We start from the raw sequence: 15,512 nt of genomic DNA, 5'->3' as shown, positions 1-15,512 counted from the left end.
CCCTAGTGGTGAGGTGCTGGATAGTTATAGTATTTATGTGCCCCCTAGTGGTGAGGTGCTGGATAGTTCTAGTATTTATGTGCCCCCTAGTGGTGAGGTGCTGGATAGTTCTAGTATTTATGTGCCCCCTAGTGGTGAGGTGCTGGATAGTTCTAGTATTTATGTGCCCCCTAGTGGTGAGGTGCTGGATAGTTCTAGTATTTATGTGCCCCTAGTGGTGAGGTGCTGGATAGTTCTAGTATTTATGCGCCCCTAGTGGTGAGGTGCTGGATAGTTCTAGTATTTATGCGTCCCCTAGTGATGAGGTGCTGGATAGTTCTAGTATTTATGTGCCCCCTAGTGGTGAGGTGCTGGATAGTTCTAGTATTTATGTGCCCCCTAGTGATGAGGTGCAGGATACTTCTAGTATTTATGTGCCCCCTAGTGGTGAGGTGCTGGATAGTTCTAGTATTTATGTGCCCCCTAGTGGTGAGGTGCTGGATAGTTCTAGTATTTATGTGCCCCCTAGTGGTGAGGTGCTGGATAGTTCTAGTAATTATGTGCCCCCTAGTGGTGAGGTGCTGGATAGTTCTAGTAATTATGCGCCCCCTAGTGGTGAGGTGCTGGATAGTTCTAGTAATTATGCGCCCCCTAGTGGTGAGGTGCTGGATAGTTATAGTATTAGTTCTAGTATTTATGCGCCCCCTAGTGGTGAGGTGCTGGATAGTTCTAGTATTTATGCGCCCCCTAGTGGTGAGGTGCTGGATAGTTCTGGTATTTATGTGCCCCCTAGTGGCGAGGTGCTGGATAGTTATAGTATTTATGTGCCCCCTAGTGGTGAGGTGCTGGATAGTTCTAGTATTTATGCGCCCCCTAGTGGTGAGGTGCTGGATAGTTCTAGTATTTATGCGCCCCCTAGTGGTGAGGTGCTGGATAGTTCTAGTATTTATGTGCCCCCTAGTGGTGAGGTGCTGGATAGTTCTAGTATTTATGCGCCCCCTAGTGGTGAGGTGCTGGATAGTTCTAGTATTTATGCGCCCCCTAGTGGTGAGGTGCTGGATAGTTCTAGTAATTATGTGCCCCCTAGTGGTGAGGTGCTGGATAGTTCTAGTAATTATGTGCCCCCTAGTGGTGAGGTGCTGGATAGTTATAGTATTTATGTGCCCCCTAGTGGTGAGGTGCTGGATAGTTCTAGTATTTATGTGCCCCCTAGTGGTGAGGTGCTGGATAGTTCTAGTATTTATGCGCCCCCTAGTGGTGAGGTTCCCCCTCATCACCCCGGCCTTGCCTCCTACTTTGATCATACAGTATAAGCTGAGGGTGCGTGTGCCCTGCAGATGTCGGAAGGTTCCTCTGAGTTGTAGGATTAGCCGCTCCCCGTGTATAATGCGTGTGGTGGAGCCACAAGAACAAGATCCATGGATTCCAGGATTTGTGGGAACCTCCATATAATAAGGATGACATCTCCCAGGATGGAGCTCCGTCGTATTGGGGCGTCCTGTCCTGTATGCTAGGAGATGAGGACAGGGCAGTGATGTACCTCTGCAGCCTGTCAGTGAATGGACACCAGCCCCGTGCAGTTATACTGCAGCTCCAGGAAGGTCACTGCCCACAAAATCCCACAGTAACAATAGATCCTCCTGCCCCCGGCCGCAGCACTATGATTACAGCTCTGGAGGGAAATGCAGCAGATGGCAGATTGTACAAGTGGCGTTTTATATTTAGTGAATTTTCAACTTTTTGAAACAAAAGTCTTTTGTCAGGTGATGTCTACGCCTGCTCAGAGGCAGCTGGAGATTTGTGCCCAAATTTCACATCTGGATTCAGCTGATAACTTGGGGAACTACAAAGGGCGACCATCTAAGGCGCAAACAAGTCGCAAATGAGCACAAGCGCCATGACAAGGGTCAACATTATAAGAAAGAAAAGGGTGAGCCAAGAGTGCGATAGCTGCGCCCCTGTGTGTATGAGGGTGATGCCACACGCGGCGTTTTTGGGACGTTTTTAAGCTGTCCATCAAAAAAACGCATTCAAAACACCACGTGTGACCACAGCCTAAGGCCCCTTTCACACTTGCGTTGCAGATCACGTCAGAGTCTGATCAGGGTTTGGTCAGTGAAAAACAGACATTTTTCAATCAGTTATCAGTTTGTTCAGTCTCTCACACGCAGATAACGCGGGTGATAAGGACTCAGGACTGAGCTCTATCTTTTCTATGGCAAGTGATCAGTGAAAAATCGCATTGCACTTAAGTCTAAAAAACCCCCATTGATTACAATGGGGAGGATGCAACAATGTGTCCGAGGGCGCGTTCTGCTGCAGATTAGACTCTCAGTTCCTACGTTAGTTGGTCTAAACTGTGTGCCGGAATTTTGGGTGCACGGACGATTTCCCGCAAGCCACGCCCACTGCTGACAGGCAATCAGACAAGTCGGGGAAAGTGCCAAAAAAAGTCTAAAAGCCGTGATAACTGGTGCAAAACCAGGAGGATTGTGGCACAAGTGCGTTTATAAATCCCCCCCCAATGTGTCAGAGTGCAATGCAAGTTCTGCGCATCACAAGCACTCGCAGGACACAAGGTGTGAAAGGGGCCTCAGATGTAACAATGGCTGATAACAGAGGACAACAACCCCCCAGCCAATCATAATCTCTCCAGTGTTCTGGACGCCTCCATATGCAGAGTAATGAAGAGGACAGAGGCAGCGAGTGATATATACAATATATATTACATACATCTACCCCTCCCCCTCAGAGCTGGAGTCTGAGTAGTCAGCGACCAGTCCAGATATAGAGGTGTTGGGTTTGGTGGCGCCACCCTCAGGTTCAGGGGGGTCAGTACTACTGACAGTCCGTGTTGTGCTGTCCCCAGGCGCGGGTGCGGTCCCCTCCATTGTCTGTCTCTTGTTATCTGATTGGCCTCCGTCCTTTGATGCTCGTCGTACGACCCCCAGGACCATGGCGCTCGCCCCGGGGCTCGGCTGAGGTTTGGGTTGGATCATTAACTTCTTCAGGGAACTCCCTGTTGTCTGGATTTTCCTGTCAACTTTGGGGGAGAACCAGGAGCGGCTGCTGATCTCCGAGCGCTTCTTCTGCTGCTTCTCATCATACGCTGTAATACAGAAGTGATGAATTAGGTGGATGGGGGCGAGAGGCTGTGTTCTATGTACAGAGACACCACCCAGCTTTCCCAGGCTCCAGAAAGTCTGTCTAGATATGAAGTGACGCAACTGAGGGCTAACTAGCATCCGATACATCAATCAGGCTCCTGGGAAAGATGAGTGACTAGTTTGCGCCATTTTCTCGGTGGCTGTTTTTACGTCTCTCTCCAAATGGCGCCACAACTTTAAACCTTTCATACAAACCCCCCCCCCCAAAAACCTAACTATTATTTATGATGTACAGAGCTGTGTAAGGGGCCATTTTTACTGCTACCGTTTTTAGGACTGTACGACCTTTTGATCACTTAGTATTTAATTTATGACGGATTTGGACATCTGGGCGCTGTTTTTCATCATGGGAAATAATAGACCCGCAGATAACAGTTTTTATAATTTGATAGATCAGTCATTTCTGCATACAGCGAAATCTGACAAGTTTATGTTTGTTATTTTTATTTTGTATATAGGCAAACAAGGGTTATGTGAACTTTTATTTTTACAGGCCCTCTTTTACAGGCACACTGGTGCGCGCCTCGATATATCCCTGGTCATGTGATGTCACACAGGTGCGCGCCTCGTTATATCCCTGGTCATGTGATGGCACACTGGTGCGCGGCTCGTTATATCCCTGGTCATGTGATGTCACACAGGTGCACAGCGCGTTATATATCCCTGGTCATGTGATGTCACACAGGTGCACAAAAAATATCAATTATGTGCTCAGAGTGGACAACCCCATCAAGGTCTGTGATATGGTGAATGGCACAACCCCCTCTGCCGGTCCCCGGGGCACCACACGCTAACACTACTGTTTGATCCTCTATGGCCACTACCCCCGGGACTTGTCCTTACACTCCAGGCTGCGATACTTGAGTAGAGCCGCAAGCTTCTTATCCTCCTCAGCCTCGGGGAGAAGCTTGAGGTCCAGTGACGTCTTCTTGAGCAGAGCCTGGTCCCGCTCCTCCTCCTCCCGGATCTGTTTCTTCTCCTCCTAGGATGAGACAATGAGGTTGTACTTTGTGCTGTATGTGGTAACTGAGCGCTGTACGTGGTGCTGAGCCGCTCTCTGCTTACCCTGAACCGGCTGCGCAGGAGGCTGTTGAGGGCGAAGTCGTCCTTCCATGCACCCTGAGCCTCCTGCAGCTCGGACAGTGACGGCGCCGCCTTCTGGAGCTTCTCCTTGTCCTTGACTCCGTGCTCAAGGCGGAACATGGAATCCGTCTCCAGCTTCTGCTTCTCCTCATGTTCTGGGGGTGATAAGAAGACACCATGGTGATAGAACCCCCAACATCTCCTGGTGCCCTTCAGTGGGCGGGGCATGACACCCACCTGTAGTGAGCACCTGCTCATTCTCCGCCATATCCCAGCGCTCCTCCTTCCTCTGCGCGCCGCTCACAATCACATAGTCACATGACGCGGGGTCCGTCTGCATCTCAATGTAATTCACACATAAGTGACACTTCATCCTGAACCTGGAGAAGGTAGAGAGGGCTCATTAATACTCAGCACTAACCACTCAGCTCATTTAGGTGCCAGGTAGCGTCTCTAAGCTCGAGGAGTCTGTACCTGTAGATGGGAGTTGTGTAATAATTTCCAACCTTCTTCTTTTCCGCGTTATACCGGACCCCTGAAATAGAGAGGCGCAGAGTCAGGACTGATCTCCTGTATATAACGGATGATGTAGATATTAAAGGGGTCCTCCAGGACTGTAAGTAGCCACCAACACTTAGCCCATTAAAGTCCCGGGTCCCTGAGCGATCATCTGGATGTGTCCTGTCCCTGCAGCGCCCCCACAGGATAAGTGCAGCGCTACACTTGTGTCATACAGTGCTAGACAGGGATGTGCAGGGCAATAGGAACATTCAGAGTAGTACAATATTAATCCGGGACAATAATAAACGTCGGTGATGACCTACAGGACACCGGTCTCCGTCTTACCCATTCCTATGTGATTCTTGCAGCCGTCGCACCAGATGTTATACGGCATCTCAAACCTGCGGAGAGAAGAACAGGAATGAGCGGGTGTCACCGCTCCGCAGACACTGTGGGTGACATGTACTGACAAGCCGCTAGGAGTGACCCCAGTGACCTCTCACCTGATGATGAGGATGCCCTGGGACAGCTTCCTGGCCCGCTCCCGCAGCGGGTGACTGTTCCGGTAACGGTTGAGGGAGCCATGCTGAGGAGAGGAGGAATAAGAGGTCACCGCAGGATATGTACAACGTGCCCAGTGACAGCCGGGGACACCGCACTCACCTTGGCCGGGTCAAAGTCTGGAGGATAATACTTATTGGTTCCTTTTCTCTCCCCCTGTAGGAAGATAAAAAGCATTTACATCATTATTACTATGTGCTGTGGGGGAGACGCCATCTGCTCCCATCACACGGCTGGAGAATATAATCCTCAATGTCCTCTGTGGCACCACAAGTCCCAGCCACAAGACACATTCTCCCATTTATAGTGGAACAACAAGTCCCAGCTGTCAGTAATGTGACCCTATGACAAAACCACACAACCCATTGGTTGGAGGACCACATCCCTCAGCCGCGGGCCGCGCACTGGAGGACCACATCCCTCAGCCGCGGGCCGCGCACTGGAGGACCACATCCCTCAGCCGCGGGCCACGCACTGGAGGACCACATCCCTCAGCCGCGGGCCACGCACTGGAGGACCACATCCCTCAGCCGCGGGCCACGCACTGGAGGACCACATCCCTCAGCCGTGGGCCACGCACTGGAGGACCACATCCCTCAGTCGCAGGCCTTGCAATGGAGGACTACCACTCTCAGCCGCGGGCCTTGCACTGGAGGACTACAAGTATCACAAAACCCAAGGTAACAAACTTAAATGGAAGTCAAGAGAATCCAAATCAGGTCCAGCACTACAACTCCCAGCATCTCCTGGACAGCTGTAGAGCCGCTGCCGCGGAGCTCCAGCTGGGAGTTGTAGTCATCCACAGTATCGCTGGCACTCACCATCCTCCCGCAGGCTCAGTCCTGGACGTGTCTCCGGTGCTCGCTCTCCTCTCCTTCCAGCCTGTGTTATGGTTGTGATGAGACAGAGGAAATGGTCACATAATCTTTGTCCTCATTTCCGCTGTGATGAAGCCCGATAATGTACAGGTCTCCCAATACACAGCGGTCTACCACAAAATGGCCGCCAAGCTGAAGCGTAGCCCTGAAACTGGAGACATGCGCTGTACCACGTGGTGCCAGAGGCAGGATCTGGGATGGTCACGTGATCTGACGGCGCCTCACGAGGGACAAAACTCCATCACGCGCTAGCACTGTGGTGTACAGTGCTGTACAATGTACTGGTGAGGAAGTTGCACAGGATCTGACGTGTTGTATGAAGCCCGTCCCGGAGCAGCCAGCATGTCAGCGGCCACTGCTCTCCCACTAGAGGGCGCCACGTGATGAGATTATAGGGGATGTAAGATGTTGGCCCCATGATAGGTGTAGTAGTCATTATATAAGTGATGGGCTTTATACATCTCCACAGGAGATGTTGGCGCCATATACAGATCCCATCACACTGTATTAGCAGATGGTAGGGATAGTCTCTCTAATGTACTGAGGTCTGTCTTCAGGCGGCCGCACTGGCTCCCTCTAGTGGTGGCTGCAGTTCTAGTCTGCCCCATCCTTAGGATCCAATATCAGAGCAGTAAAGTCTGATACCTCCCCCAAATCACTTGTATGAGATCACCTATGGGTGGGGGTCAGATGTAACACCAAGGATGATTAACCCCTTGCGGCCGATGCCACGGAGCTGCATGAGTTTTGTTTTTCACTGTGCTCTCCACACTGCACCTCTCGCTTTTTCCTTGGGTTGGTAAAATAAAAGGGACACCAAATGTACATAGATATGTCATGGGGATGGTCCGCTGCCCTGTGAGGGCTTATTTTCTGCGTAACAAATTGCACTTCATAGTGACGGTATTTAATATTCCATGCTGTGTACTGGGAAGCAGGAAAAAAATTCCAAAACAATCGTGAAAAAAACGCATTTGCACAGTTTTCTTGTGGGCTTGGATTTTACAGCTTTCGCTGTGCGCCCCAAATAACGTCTACTTTTTTTTTTTGGGTTGGTACAATCACAAGGACACCAAATTTGTATAGGTTTTAATATTTTCATACATTTGCAAAAATTAAAACCCCCTGTACAAAATTTTTTTTTTTTTTTTTCCATTTTGCCATCTTCTGGAGCTAATAACTTTTTCATACTTTGGTGTACGGAGCTGTGGGTGATGTAATTTTTTTTTGTGGCTGTTTATAGCAATGAAAACGCCATCATCTTTAGGACTGTGCAACCTTTATTGTTTTGTTTTTTTTATATTTTCAAAACGGAAAAAAAAGTGCCATTTTCGACTTTTGGCGCTATTTTCTGTTACTTGGTACATAATCGGACATTTTCGGACGCAGCGATACCTAATGTGTTTATGATTTTTACTGTTTATTAATATTTATATCAGTTCTAGGGAAAGGGGGGGGATTTGAATCTTTAATTTTTTTTTAATTATCTTTTCTTTTTTTATTATTACTATTTTTCAGACTCCCTAGGGTACTTTCACCCTAGGTTGTCTGATTGATCCTAGGTTCCATAGGCGTTACTGAAGCCTAGAGCCCCTCAGGCTCATTTGCATACAGTCTTTTATCCTGGTGGTAAATGTCCGTTAAGGACCCAGTAACGTACAGATCCATCATGTGTCATAAATGTATGCACCTACCTCCCCCTAGTGACAGCTGCAGGCGCACAATATACTAGACATGGCCGGACATGCTCCTGATTTTCTGTGCATTGTGTGCACTTACAGTTTAGCTGACACAAAGGTGTAGTAAAACTAGAAATGTAAGTGCAGCTCTGGGTGTGCACATAACAGGACGATACATATAGAGGGCATCTCCCGGGCATTGTGGGTAATGTAGGCGTTTCATCTGGATTTAGCAATGTACAATTAAAGATCGCAGGTTATCGCTCTGAAAATAGTAATTTATTTAAAAAATGTTCATACAAATGTTCTCCTTACAATAAAATCTTTCTATTTGTGTCGTTCCCGACGTTTGATGACATTATCCAGTGATGGGCACAAGACGCCCAAATGTAGACAGAGTCCATGCAGGTAGTGTTTACTGGAGGAATAATGGGGGCCAGGCCTGTAGGGAGCGATGGCAAGCACGAGGGTGTGGATTCAGTGCCCGCGCCTGGCATAGCGGCCCTTGCACATTATTCTGTACTGTAATATATCCCCTCGCAGAATGGAATATCCCACACCAGGCTCCCCCCGCTGGATGGAATATCCCGGGCACATGGTGTAATGTGAGGGCATCATATAAATGGCATCACGCGAGCGCCCGTCACCACTTCTTCTTGTGCTCGTCCATGGACACTCCGCCAGGTCCCAGCGCCACCACCAGCAGCAGCCCCCCCACCACCGACAGGGTCTGGAAGAAGTCGTACTTGAGGAAGTCATGCATGGGGCGGTGGGAGGGGATGGTCCAGAAGGCGTTCTGCAGAACATTGATGACCATCAGCCACAGCACCAGGGTCAAAGCCGCCACCTTAGTCTTAAAGCCAATGGCCACCAAGATGATGAGAAACAGCCCAAAGATGTCCTGGAAGATCTGAGGAAGACATGAGGATTATATAGTGCCCCCCTGTATCCAGCCATGCCCCCCCCGTATCCAGCCATAGACCCCGTCTATCGTGCCCCCCCCGTATCCAGCCATACACCCCGTCTATTGTGCACCCCCGTATCCAGCCATAGACCCCGTCTATCGTGCCCCCCCGTATCCAGCAATACACCCCGTCTATCGTGCCCCCCCCGTATCCAGCCATAGACCCCGTCTATCGTACCCCCCCGTATACAGCCATACACCCCGTCTATCGTGCCCCCCCGTATCCAGCCATAGACCCCGTCTATCGTGCCCCCCCGTATCCAGCCATTCACCCCGTCTATCGTGCCCCCCCGTATCCAGCAATACACCCCGTATATAGTGCACCCCCGTATCCAGCCATTCACCCCGTCTATCGTGCCCCCCGTATCCAGCAATACACCCCGTATATAGTGCACCCCCGTATCCAGCAATACACCCCGTCTATAGTGCCCCCCCCGTATGCAGCCATACACCACATCTATAGTGGCCCCCCGTATGCAGCCATACACCACGTCTATAGTGCCCCCCGTATGCAGCAATACACCCCGTCTATAGTGCACCCCCGTATGCAGCAATACACCCCGCATATAGTGCACCTCCGTATCCAGCAATACACCCCGTCTATAGTGCCCCCCCATATCCAGCAATAGACCCCGTCTATAGTGCACCCCCGTATCCAGCCATACACCCCGCATATAGTGCACCCCGTATGCAGCAATACACCCCATATATAGTGCACCCCGTATGCAGCAATACACCCCGTCTATAGTGCCCCGCGTATCCAGCAATAGACCCCGTATATAGTGCACCCCCGTATCCAGCAATAGACCCCGTATATAGTGCACCCCATATGCAACAATACACCCTGTCTATAGTGCACCCCCATATCCAGCAATACACCCCGTCTATAGTGCACCCCCGTATGCAGCAATACACCCCGTCTATAGTGCACCCCCGTATCCAGCAATACACCCCGTCTATAGTGCACCCCCGTATCCAGCAATACACCCCGTCTATAGTGCCCCCCGTATGCAGCAAAACACCCCGTCTATAGTGCCCCCCCGTATCCAGCAATACACCCCGTCTATAGTGCACCCCGTATGCAGCAATACACCCCGTCTATAGTGCACCCCCCGTATCCAGCAATACACCCCGTCTATAGTGCCCCCCGTATGCAGCAAAACACCCCGTCTATAGTGCCCCCCCGTATCCAGCCATACACCCCGTCTATAGTGCACCCCCGTATCCAGCAATACACCCCGTCTATAGTGCACCCCGTATGCAGCAATACACCCCGTCTATAGTGCACCCCGTATGCAGCAATACACCCCGTCTATAGTGCCCCCCCATATACTCACAGTGAAGGCGCTGACATTGAAGTGCAGGAGTGTCATGAACATGAGGATGAGCAGGACGCGGCCTCCCAGCTGCATGTACTGACGGGGGGACGTGTCCCCTACAGTGGGCACCCCGGCAAACATGGACTTTCCTTCAGAGCGAGACTCGGCCAGGAGTAGCAGGAGCCCCCCGCCTAGCGCCATGTTCCTGAGGAGAGAGCAGTCAGTAAGTGCTCCAACATGGAGCCCAAGTCACCGCACAACATGGCCACCAATGAGTTTGTAGGGGGTAGCGCAGGCTGCGGCAGTGTACCCCTCCAGGGCCAGGTGGGTGGGGGGTGCATGCAGGCTATGGCGCTGTACTCAGCTGCACTTAATGTACTGACCTCATGAGGAACTTCACATCCCACAGAATATTGTAGACGATGGTCTGAAAGAAAAAACACAATAATATAAGGATCATTGCTGTATAATAGATGGTCAGATACGGACCACTGCTTGCCGTCAAGAAATGGAAACTCATCGCCCTCCTATCCAGGCCGTGTAAGCGCTGATGTCACTCCATATGAGATTAGGGATCACATGGGAGGGACAATATATTCACCTGCAGCTGATCATATAGAATACACTGCAGTCTATAGGAGCCTGATGTGACAGCAGTGACCGTTTCCCACCACTAGGTGGCGCTCTCATCCTGCTCATAGATGTCTCTCTGCTTCTTATACTGCAGTGGGAGGGACTGAAGAGCAGTGAACAGTCCCTGGCACCCTGACCCGCTACATGCCCAGCGGCCATCATGCCCAGGGGGTATAACATGAGATGCCACCATCATGCCCAGGGGGTAACGTGAGATGCCACAGACTCACCTGCAGGAAGATGATGCAGAAGAGGCCGAGGCAGGCGTACGGGACAAACTTCCTCGTCAACACCAGGACGCAGCCAGCTAGACAGAGACATAGAGCGTTAGGGCAGGAGCAGGGGGCACAGGGGCAGAGCATGGTCTAGGGGGTCTCACCCAGCTGGCCTAGCATGTTAATCAGAACAAACAGCGTGGCCAGGACGGTCCCGCAGCGCCAGGACATGCTGATGTAATCCCGCTGCTCGCTCCACTGCAGCCACATCCGCAGCCCGTCCTCCAGGAAGGTGCTGATCAGACACAGATGAGCCAAGTGCGGCAGATAACGCTTCGTCACACGCAGGAACTGCAAGGACAAGACGGGTAGAGTGTCAGCTCTGCAGAACAGGACACATGATAGACTGCTCTGCACATGGATCCATCATCTTCATATACACAATTCAGTCTCAGAGCAGTACTACAAAATGACCACAAGAGGGGAGCAGAGAGCGCTCAATTAACATGACATCCAGGCTACTGCTCCCTGGTATCAGCCACTCAGCGTGATCACATATTGTACAGGTCACATCTCCGCTCCCTGTGTGTGATGCCAGGAGGTGCTGCCAGCCGGGCATCTATTACATATCTCGGGTTACACTGATACAACTTGGCAGTCGCTAAGCAAATATTTAAGGTTAAACACGAACAGGAAACAGAAGCTGCAGGTATCAGGGCAGAGGCCGGTGACCGTACCAGAAAATGGAGTATACACAAGAATACAGCGAGCCCCATAACTCCGGAGCCGCGCTCCACTACAGCCGTGCTGCAACATTACACCCAAAACTCAACATCTAGCCGTCCACAAACCAAAGCCGAGGTCAAAAGCACCGGTACTGCAGGACATCGTGTAGTACTATACAACTGGCACTTGGTGGAGCTGTAGCTCTCATCACACAGAACATTATATTATGTGTATATAGGGGCAGTGTATAGGGGGCTGCGCTATGGAGGACAGGACCAAGAACAAGAGAATCCTGAAGATCCATCACTGAATATAAACAGCAGAATTATCTACATCCCTCTGCAGCGCAAAACAGGCAGAACCTCTCACATAACTTCCACCCATCCACCAGCAGCAGAATAGCGAGTGCAGCTCTGGGGTATAATACAGGATGTAACTGAGGATCAGTACAGGATAAGTAATGTCATGTATGTACATAGTGACTGCACCAGCAGCAGAATAGTGAGTGCAGCTCTGGGGTATAATACAGGATGTAACTCAGGATCAGTACAGGATAAGTAATGTCATGTATGTACACAGTGACTGCACCAGCAGCAGATAGTGAGTGCAGCTCTGGGGTATAATACAGGATGTAACTCAGGATCAGTACAGGATAAGTAATGTCATGTACGTACACAGTGACTGCACCAGCAGAATAGTGAGTGCAGCTCTGGGGTATAATACAGGATGTAACTCAGGGTCAGTACAGGATAAGTAATGTCATGTATGTACACAGCGACTGCACCAGCAGCAGAATAGTGAGTGCAGCTCTGGAGTATAATACAGGATGTAACTCAGGATCAGTACAGGATAAGTAATGTCATGTATGTACACAGTGACTGCACCAGCAGAATAGTGAGTGCAGCTCTGGGGTATAATACAGGATGTAACTCAGGATCAGTACAGGATAAGTAATGTCATGTATGTACACAGTGACTGCACCAGCAGCAGATAGTGAGTGCAGCTCTGGGGTATATTACAGGATGTAACTCAGGATCAGTACAGGATAAGTAATGTCATGTATGTACACAGTGACTGCACCAGCAGCAGATAGTGAGTGCAGCTCTGGGGTATATTACAGGATGTAACTCAGGATCAGTACAGGATAAGTAATGTCATGTATGTACACAGTGACTGCACCAGCAGCAGATAGTGAGTGCAGCTCTGGGGTATAATACAGGATGTAACTCAGGATCAGTACAGGATAAGTAATGTCATGTACGTACACAGTGACTGCACCAGCAGAATAGTGAGTGCAGCTCTGGGGTATAATACAGGATGTAACTCAGGATCAGTACAGGATAAGTAATGTCATGTATGTACACAGTGACTGCACCAGCAGCAGAATAGTGAGTGCATCTCTGGTGTGCCTCGTTAACTCTCTGTTGCTGTGAGAGGCTGTGTGCTGCTGCTGCTCCTGAGCTCCAGGGAAAAACACCTCCACCTGGGGCCTGCTCTCTCCTCTCCCAGGGAGGGAGTGGGTTTCCAGGCATGAGCCAGGGCAGCAAGTACCAGGCTCCTGCTTCGCGGTCTAGGCCGGTGGGAGGCAGGGGTAGCCAGGAACCGGCCAGCGCTGCGGAAACCTTGGGGGTAAGAAGATCTGCAAGGAACAGCAGCAATGCTGCTCCAAACCCCCCCAGGCCAGCTAAGGCTTCAAAAAGCAGCAAGATCTCAGAAAAGATGGATACCTCGGGAAAGCTGGATACCGCAGGAAAGCCGAGTGCTCAGAGAGGTGAGGCTGACCTCAGTGAAGAGGGCTGGGGAATGCTGAGGACCCGGGAGTCTATTTCCACCTATGCCTCCTGGGCTCTGGCCCACCTCTCTGAGTACGAAGAAGCCAGCAAGACGGTGAGGAGACTGCGGGAGGAGCTGAGGTGCGCCCATGCCAGGGCAAGCTCTGCCCCAAAGAAGAAGGAGCAGATTATGGCAGAGATTTCCAGGCTCCAGACTAACATCCAGGCCTTGGAGGAGAGGAAGGCTTACCTGCTGGAGAGGAGCGGTCCGTTTAAAGAAAAAATTCTTAATGATGAGCGGTTCCGGGAGATGGAGGAGGAGAAGCAGAGGCGGCTGATGGGGCTTCAGCCAGAGAGTCAGACGGAGGAGGAAAGTTCGGTACCGTGCAGTGGGCCCACAGCAGGACAAGCGGCCATGTCATCTGGCTGCGGTTCTGCCGGCCCGGGTGAGGATAGTTACAGCCACCAGGGAGGGGCGCTGATGGAGGAGATCCGACGGCTCGAGTCCCCTGTGCACCTCCAGGACTTTACTTTTGGAGACGATCTGCCGGAGGATGCACCGGGGGGCAGAAAACCACGAAAGAAAAAGACCAAATCTGTGGAAGTGGTGAGTCTAGTCTACAGCCCCCTCCCTGTAAAACCCGAGTCGGCCGCAGGGTCAGCTCACTGTGCGAGCCCCGTTACCCAGCCCAGCACGGGTCCTGCAGTGGACTCAGTGCCAGGGAGCGGGGAGATTACAGGTGTGACATCTGATGTGGCGATGGGCTCCGTCTCTGTTTGTGGCAACAGTGGGGGAGCAGGGGAGGCATCGGCCGCAAGGCCGGACAGTAAGGGCGGCTCGGCTGTGGCGATACCATCCAAATCCAGTGCTGTGGTGCGTCCCCCAGTGGGAGGGGGGGATAGCCCGGCACTGGTGGCAGCTTCCGGTGCCTCGGCGCCTCTTCATGCTGTTGCCGCTGATCACTTGGTGGTGGAGCGGCGGCAGTGTGGAGGTGTCGCTGAGGCTGAGGGCTCCGGACCTCCCAAGCCTAAAGTCCTATTTTGTGTCGGTGTTGGAGATAGTCTGCAGAGGAGTGCTGAGGAAGGTGGGGATCAGCGGTGCCACATACCAGCCAAAGATCAGCGGCGACTCCTACCTTCCTCTAAGAAAAGTAAAATAACATCTGCTACCGATGATGTGGAGGGCACAAGTGTGACACAAGTTGGGGTCCCCTCTGGGCGATGCTCTGCGGGGGGACCCCCGTCCCTTGTGCCTGAAGATGCGGAGGTGGTCTTGTCTGCTAATATTGCTGCTGGTCCAGCCAGTGTGAGTGGAGTCAGTAATGTTGTGGTGGATAATGTGAATGGTGTGAGTGGTGGAGAACCGTTACCAGTTATGGGGGTGAGTGATGGAGTGACTGGTGGTGTGAGTGGCGCGGCTAAGTGTAACATGCAGGTGGGTAGTGTTAATGTGGTGGGTGCAGGGGTTGGTCCGGTTGCTCCCCCAGTGGCGGCCCCCGTTAAGAGCTATGCCAGTGTCGCTGCTGGGGGAAGTGGGGTTCCATCATCCTGGGCTCTGGGGACGGCTTTTTGCAACGGCACCTCCTGCAGGCCTTACAGAAGGGAGAAAGGACGATCAATGTAGCGGGGCAGGAGGTTGATTTGTCGTTTTGGATAGAGAGGCACGGCCTGTCTGCCTTCCGAGAGCAAAGAGGCAGGGAGACACCATGGTCGCTCCCGACAACCGGGCCAGGTGCTAACCGTAGGAATGTGGTCCGTCTTCGGTGGCGTGGCAGTGATGTGTGTCCCCCTCGGGCACGGGTAGTTGAGCTGCTGCTGAAGATGGACTTCAAGGCGGCTGACATCTTTGCCTTGATCCATCCCTATGGTACATCCAAGTTTGATATCAGCTTTGTTCGGCCGGAGGGGCTTGAGCTCTTCTGGTCCAACTATGAGCTGAGATACAACGAGCCCGAGTGGCGGGACTTTGCTGTGCAAGCAGTGTCCCGCCAGAGCGAACTCAAGAAAGTGACCGTTCTTACCCGTAATGAATCAC

The 15,512-nt window shown here is 51.6% G+C and overlaps 2 protein-coding genes across 5 annotated transcripts in view; both read right to left on the bottom strand.

Annotated features, from left to right (window-relative positions):
- Positions 1 to 2,686: 2,686 nt before the first annotated feature.
- Positions 2,687 to 6,272, bottom strand: YJU2B (YJU2 splicing factor homolog B). The gene is made up of 9 exons (XM_072149713.1): positions 6,113 to 6,272; positions 5,394 to 5,447; positions 5,234 to 5,316; positions 5,076 to 5,131; positions 4,704 to 4,764; positions 4,467 to 4,609; positions 4,212 to 4,384; positions 3,990 to 4,128; positions 2,687 to 3,088 (listed from the first exon to the last, which is right to left on the bottom strand). Exons 1-9 carry the CDS (start codon positions 6,113 to 6,115, stop codon positions 2,715 to 2,717), a joined length of 1,086 nt encoding a protein of 361 aa, XP_072005814.1. The 5' UTR covers positions 6,116 to 6,272; the 3' UTR covers positions 2,687 to 2,714.
- Positions 6,273 to 8,105: 1,833 nt separating this feature from the next.
- Positions 8,106 to 15,512, bottom strand: part of LOC140128194 (surfeit locus protein 4-like) — a 319,398-nt gene continuing 311,991 nt past the window's right edge. For all 4 annotated transcript variants that reach the window (XM_072149711.1, XM_072149710.1, XM_072149712.1 and 1 more), the window contains 5 exons: positions 11,144 to 11,330; positions 10,995 to 11,071; positions 10,515 to 10,558; positions 10,150 to 10,336; positions 8,106 to 8,758 (listed from right to left, as the gene is read on the bottom strand). In XM_072149711.1, the coding sequence (XP_072005812.1) occupies positions 8,492 to 8,758; positions 10,150 to 10,336; positions 10,515 to 10,558; positions 10,995 to 11,071; positions 11,144 to 11,249 (681 nt within the window). In that variant the 5' untranslated portion in view covers positions 11,250 to 11,330 and the 3' untranslated portion in view covers positions 8,106 to 8,491. The remainder of the gene's footprint in view (positions 8,759 to 10,149; positions 10,337 to 10,514; positions 10,559 to 10,994; positions 11,072 to 11,143; positions 11,331 to 15,512) is intronic.

This window comes from Engystomops pustulosus, chromosome 4 (assembly GCF_040894005.1).
Source record: "Engystomops pustulosus chromosome 4, aEngPut4.maternal, whole genome shotgun sequence".
Classification (NCBI taxonomy): Eukaryota; Metazoa; Chordata; class Amphibia; order Anura; family Leptodactylidae; genus Engystomops; species Engystomops pustulosus.
The sequence above is the reverse complement of the archived record's forward strand: the minus strand, read 5'-3'. Positions and strand labels throughout refer to the sequence as shown.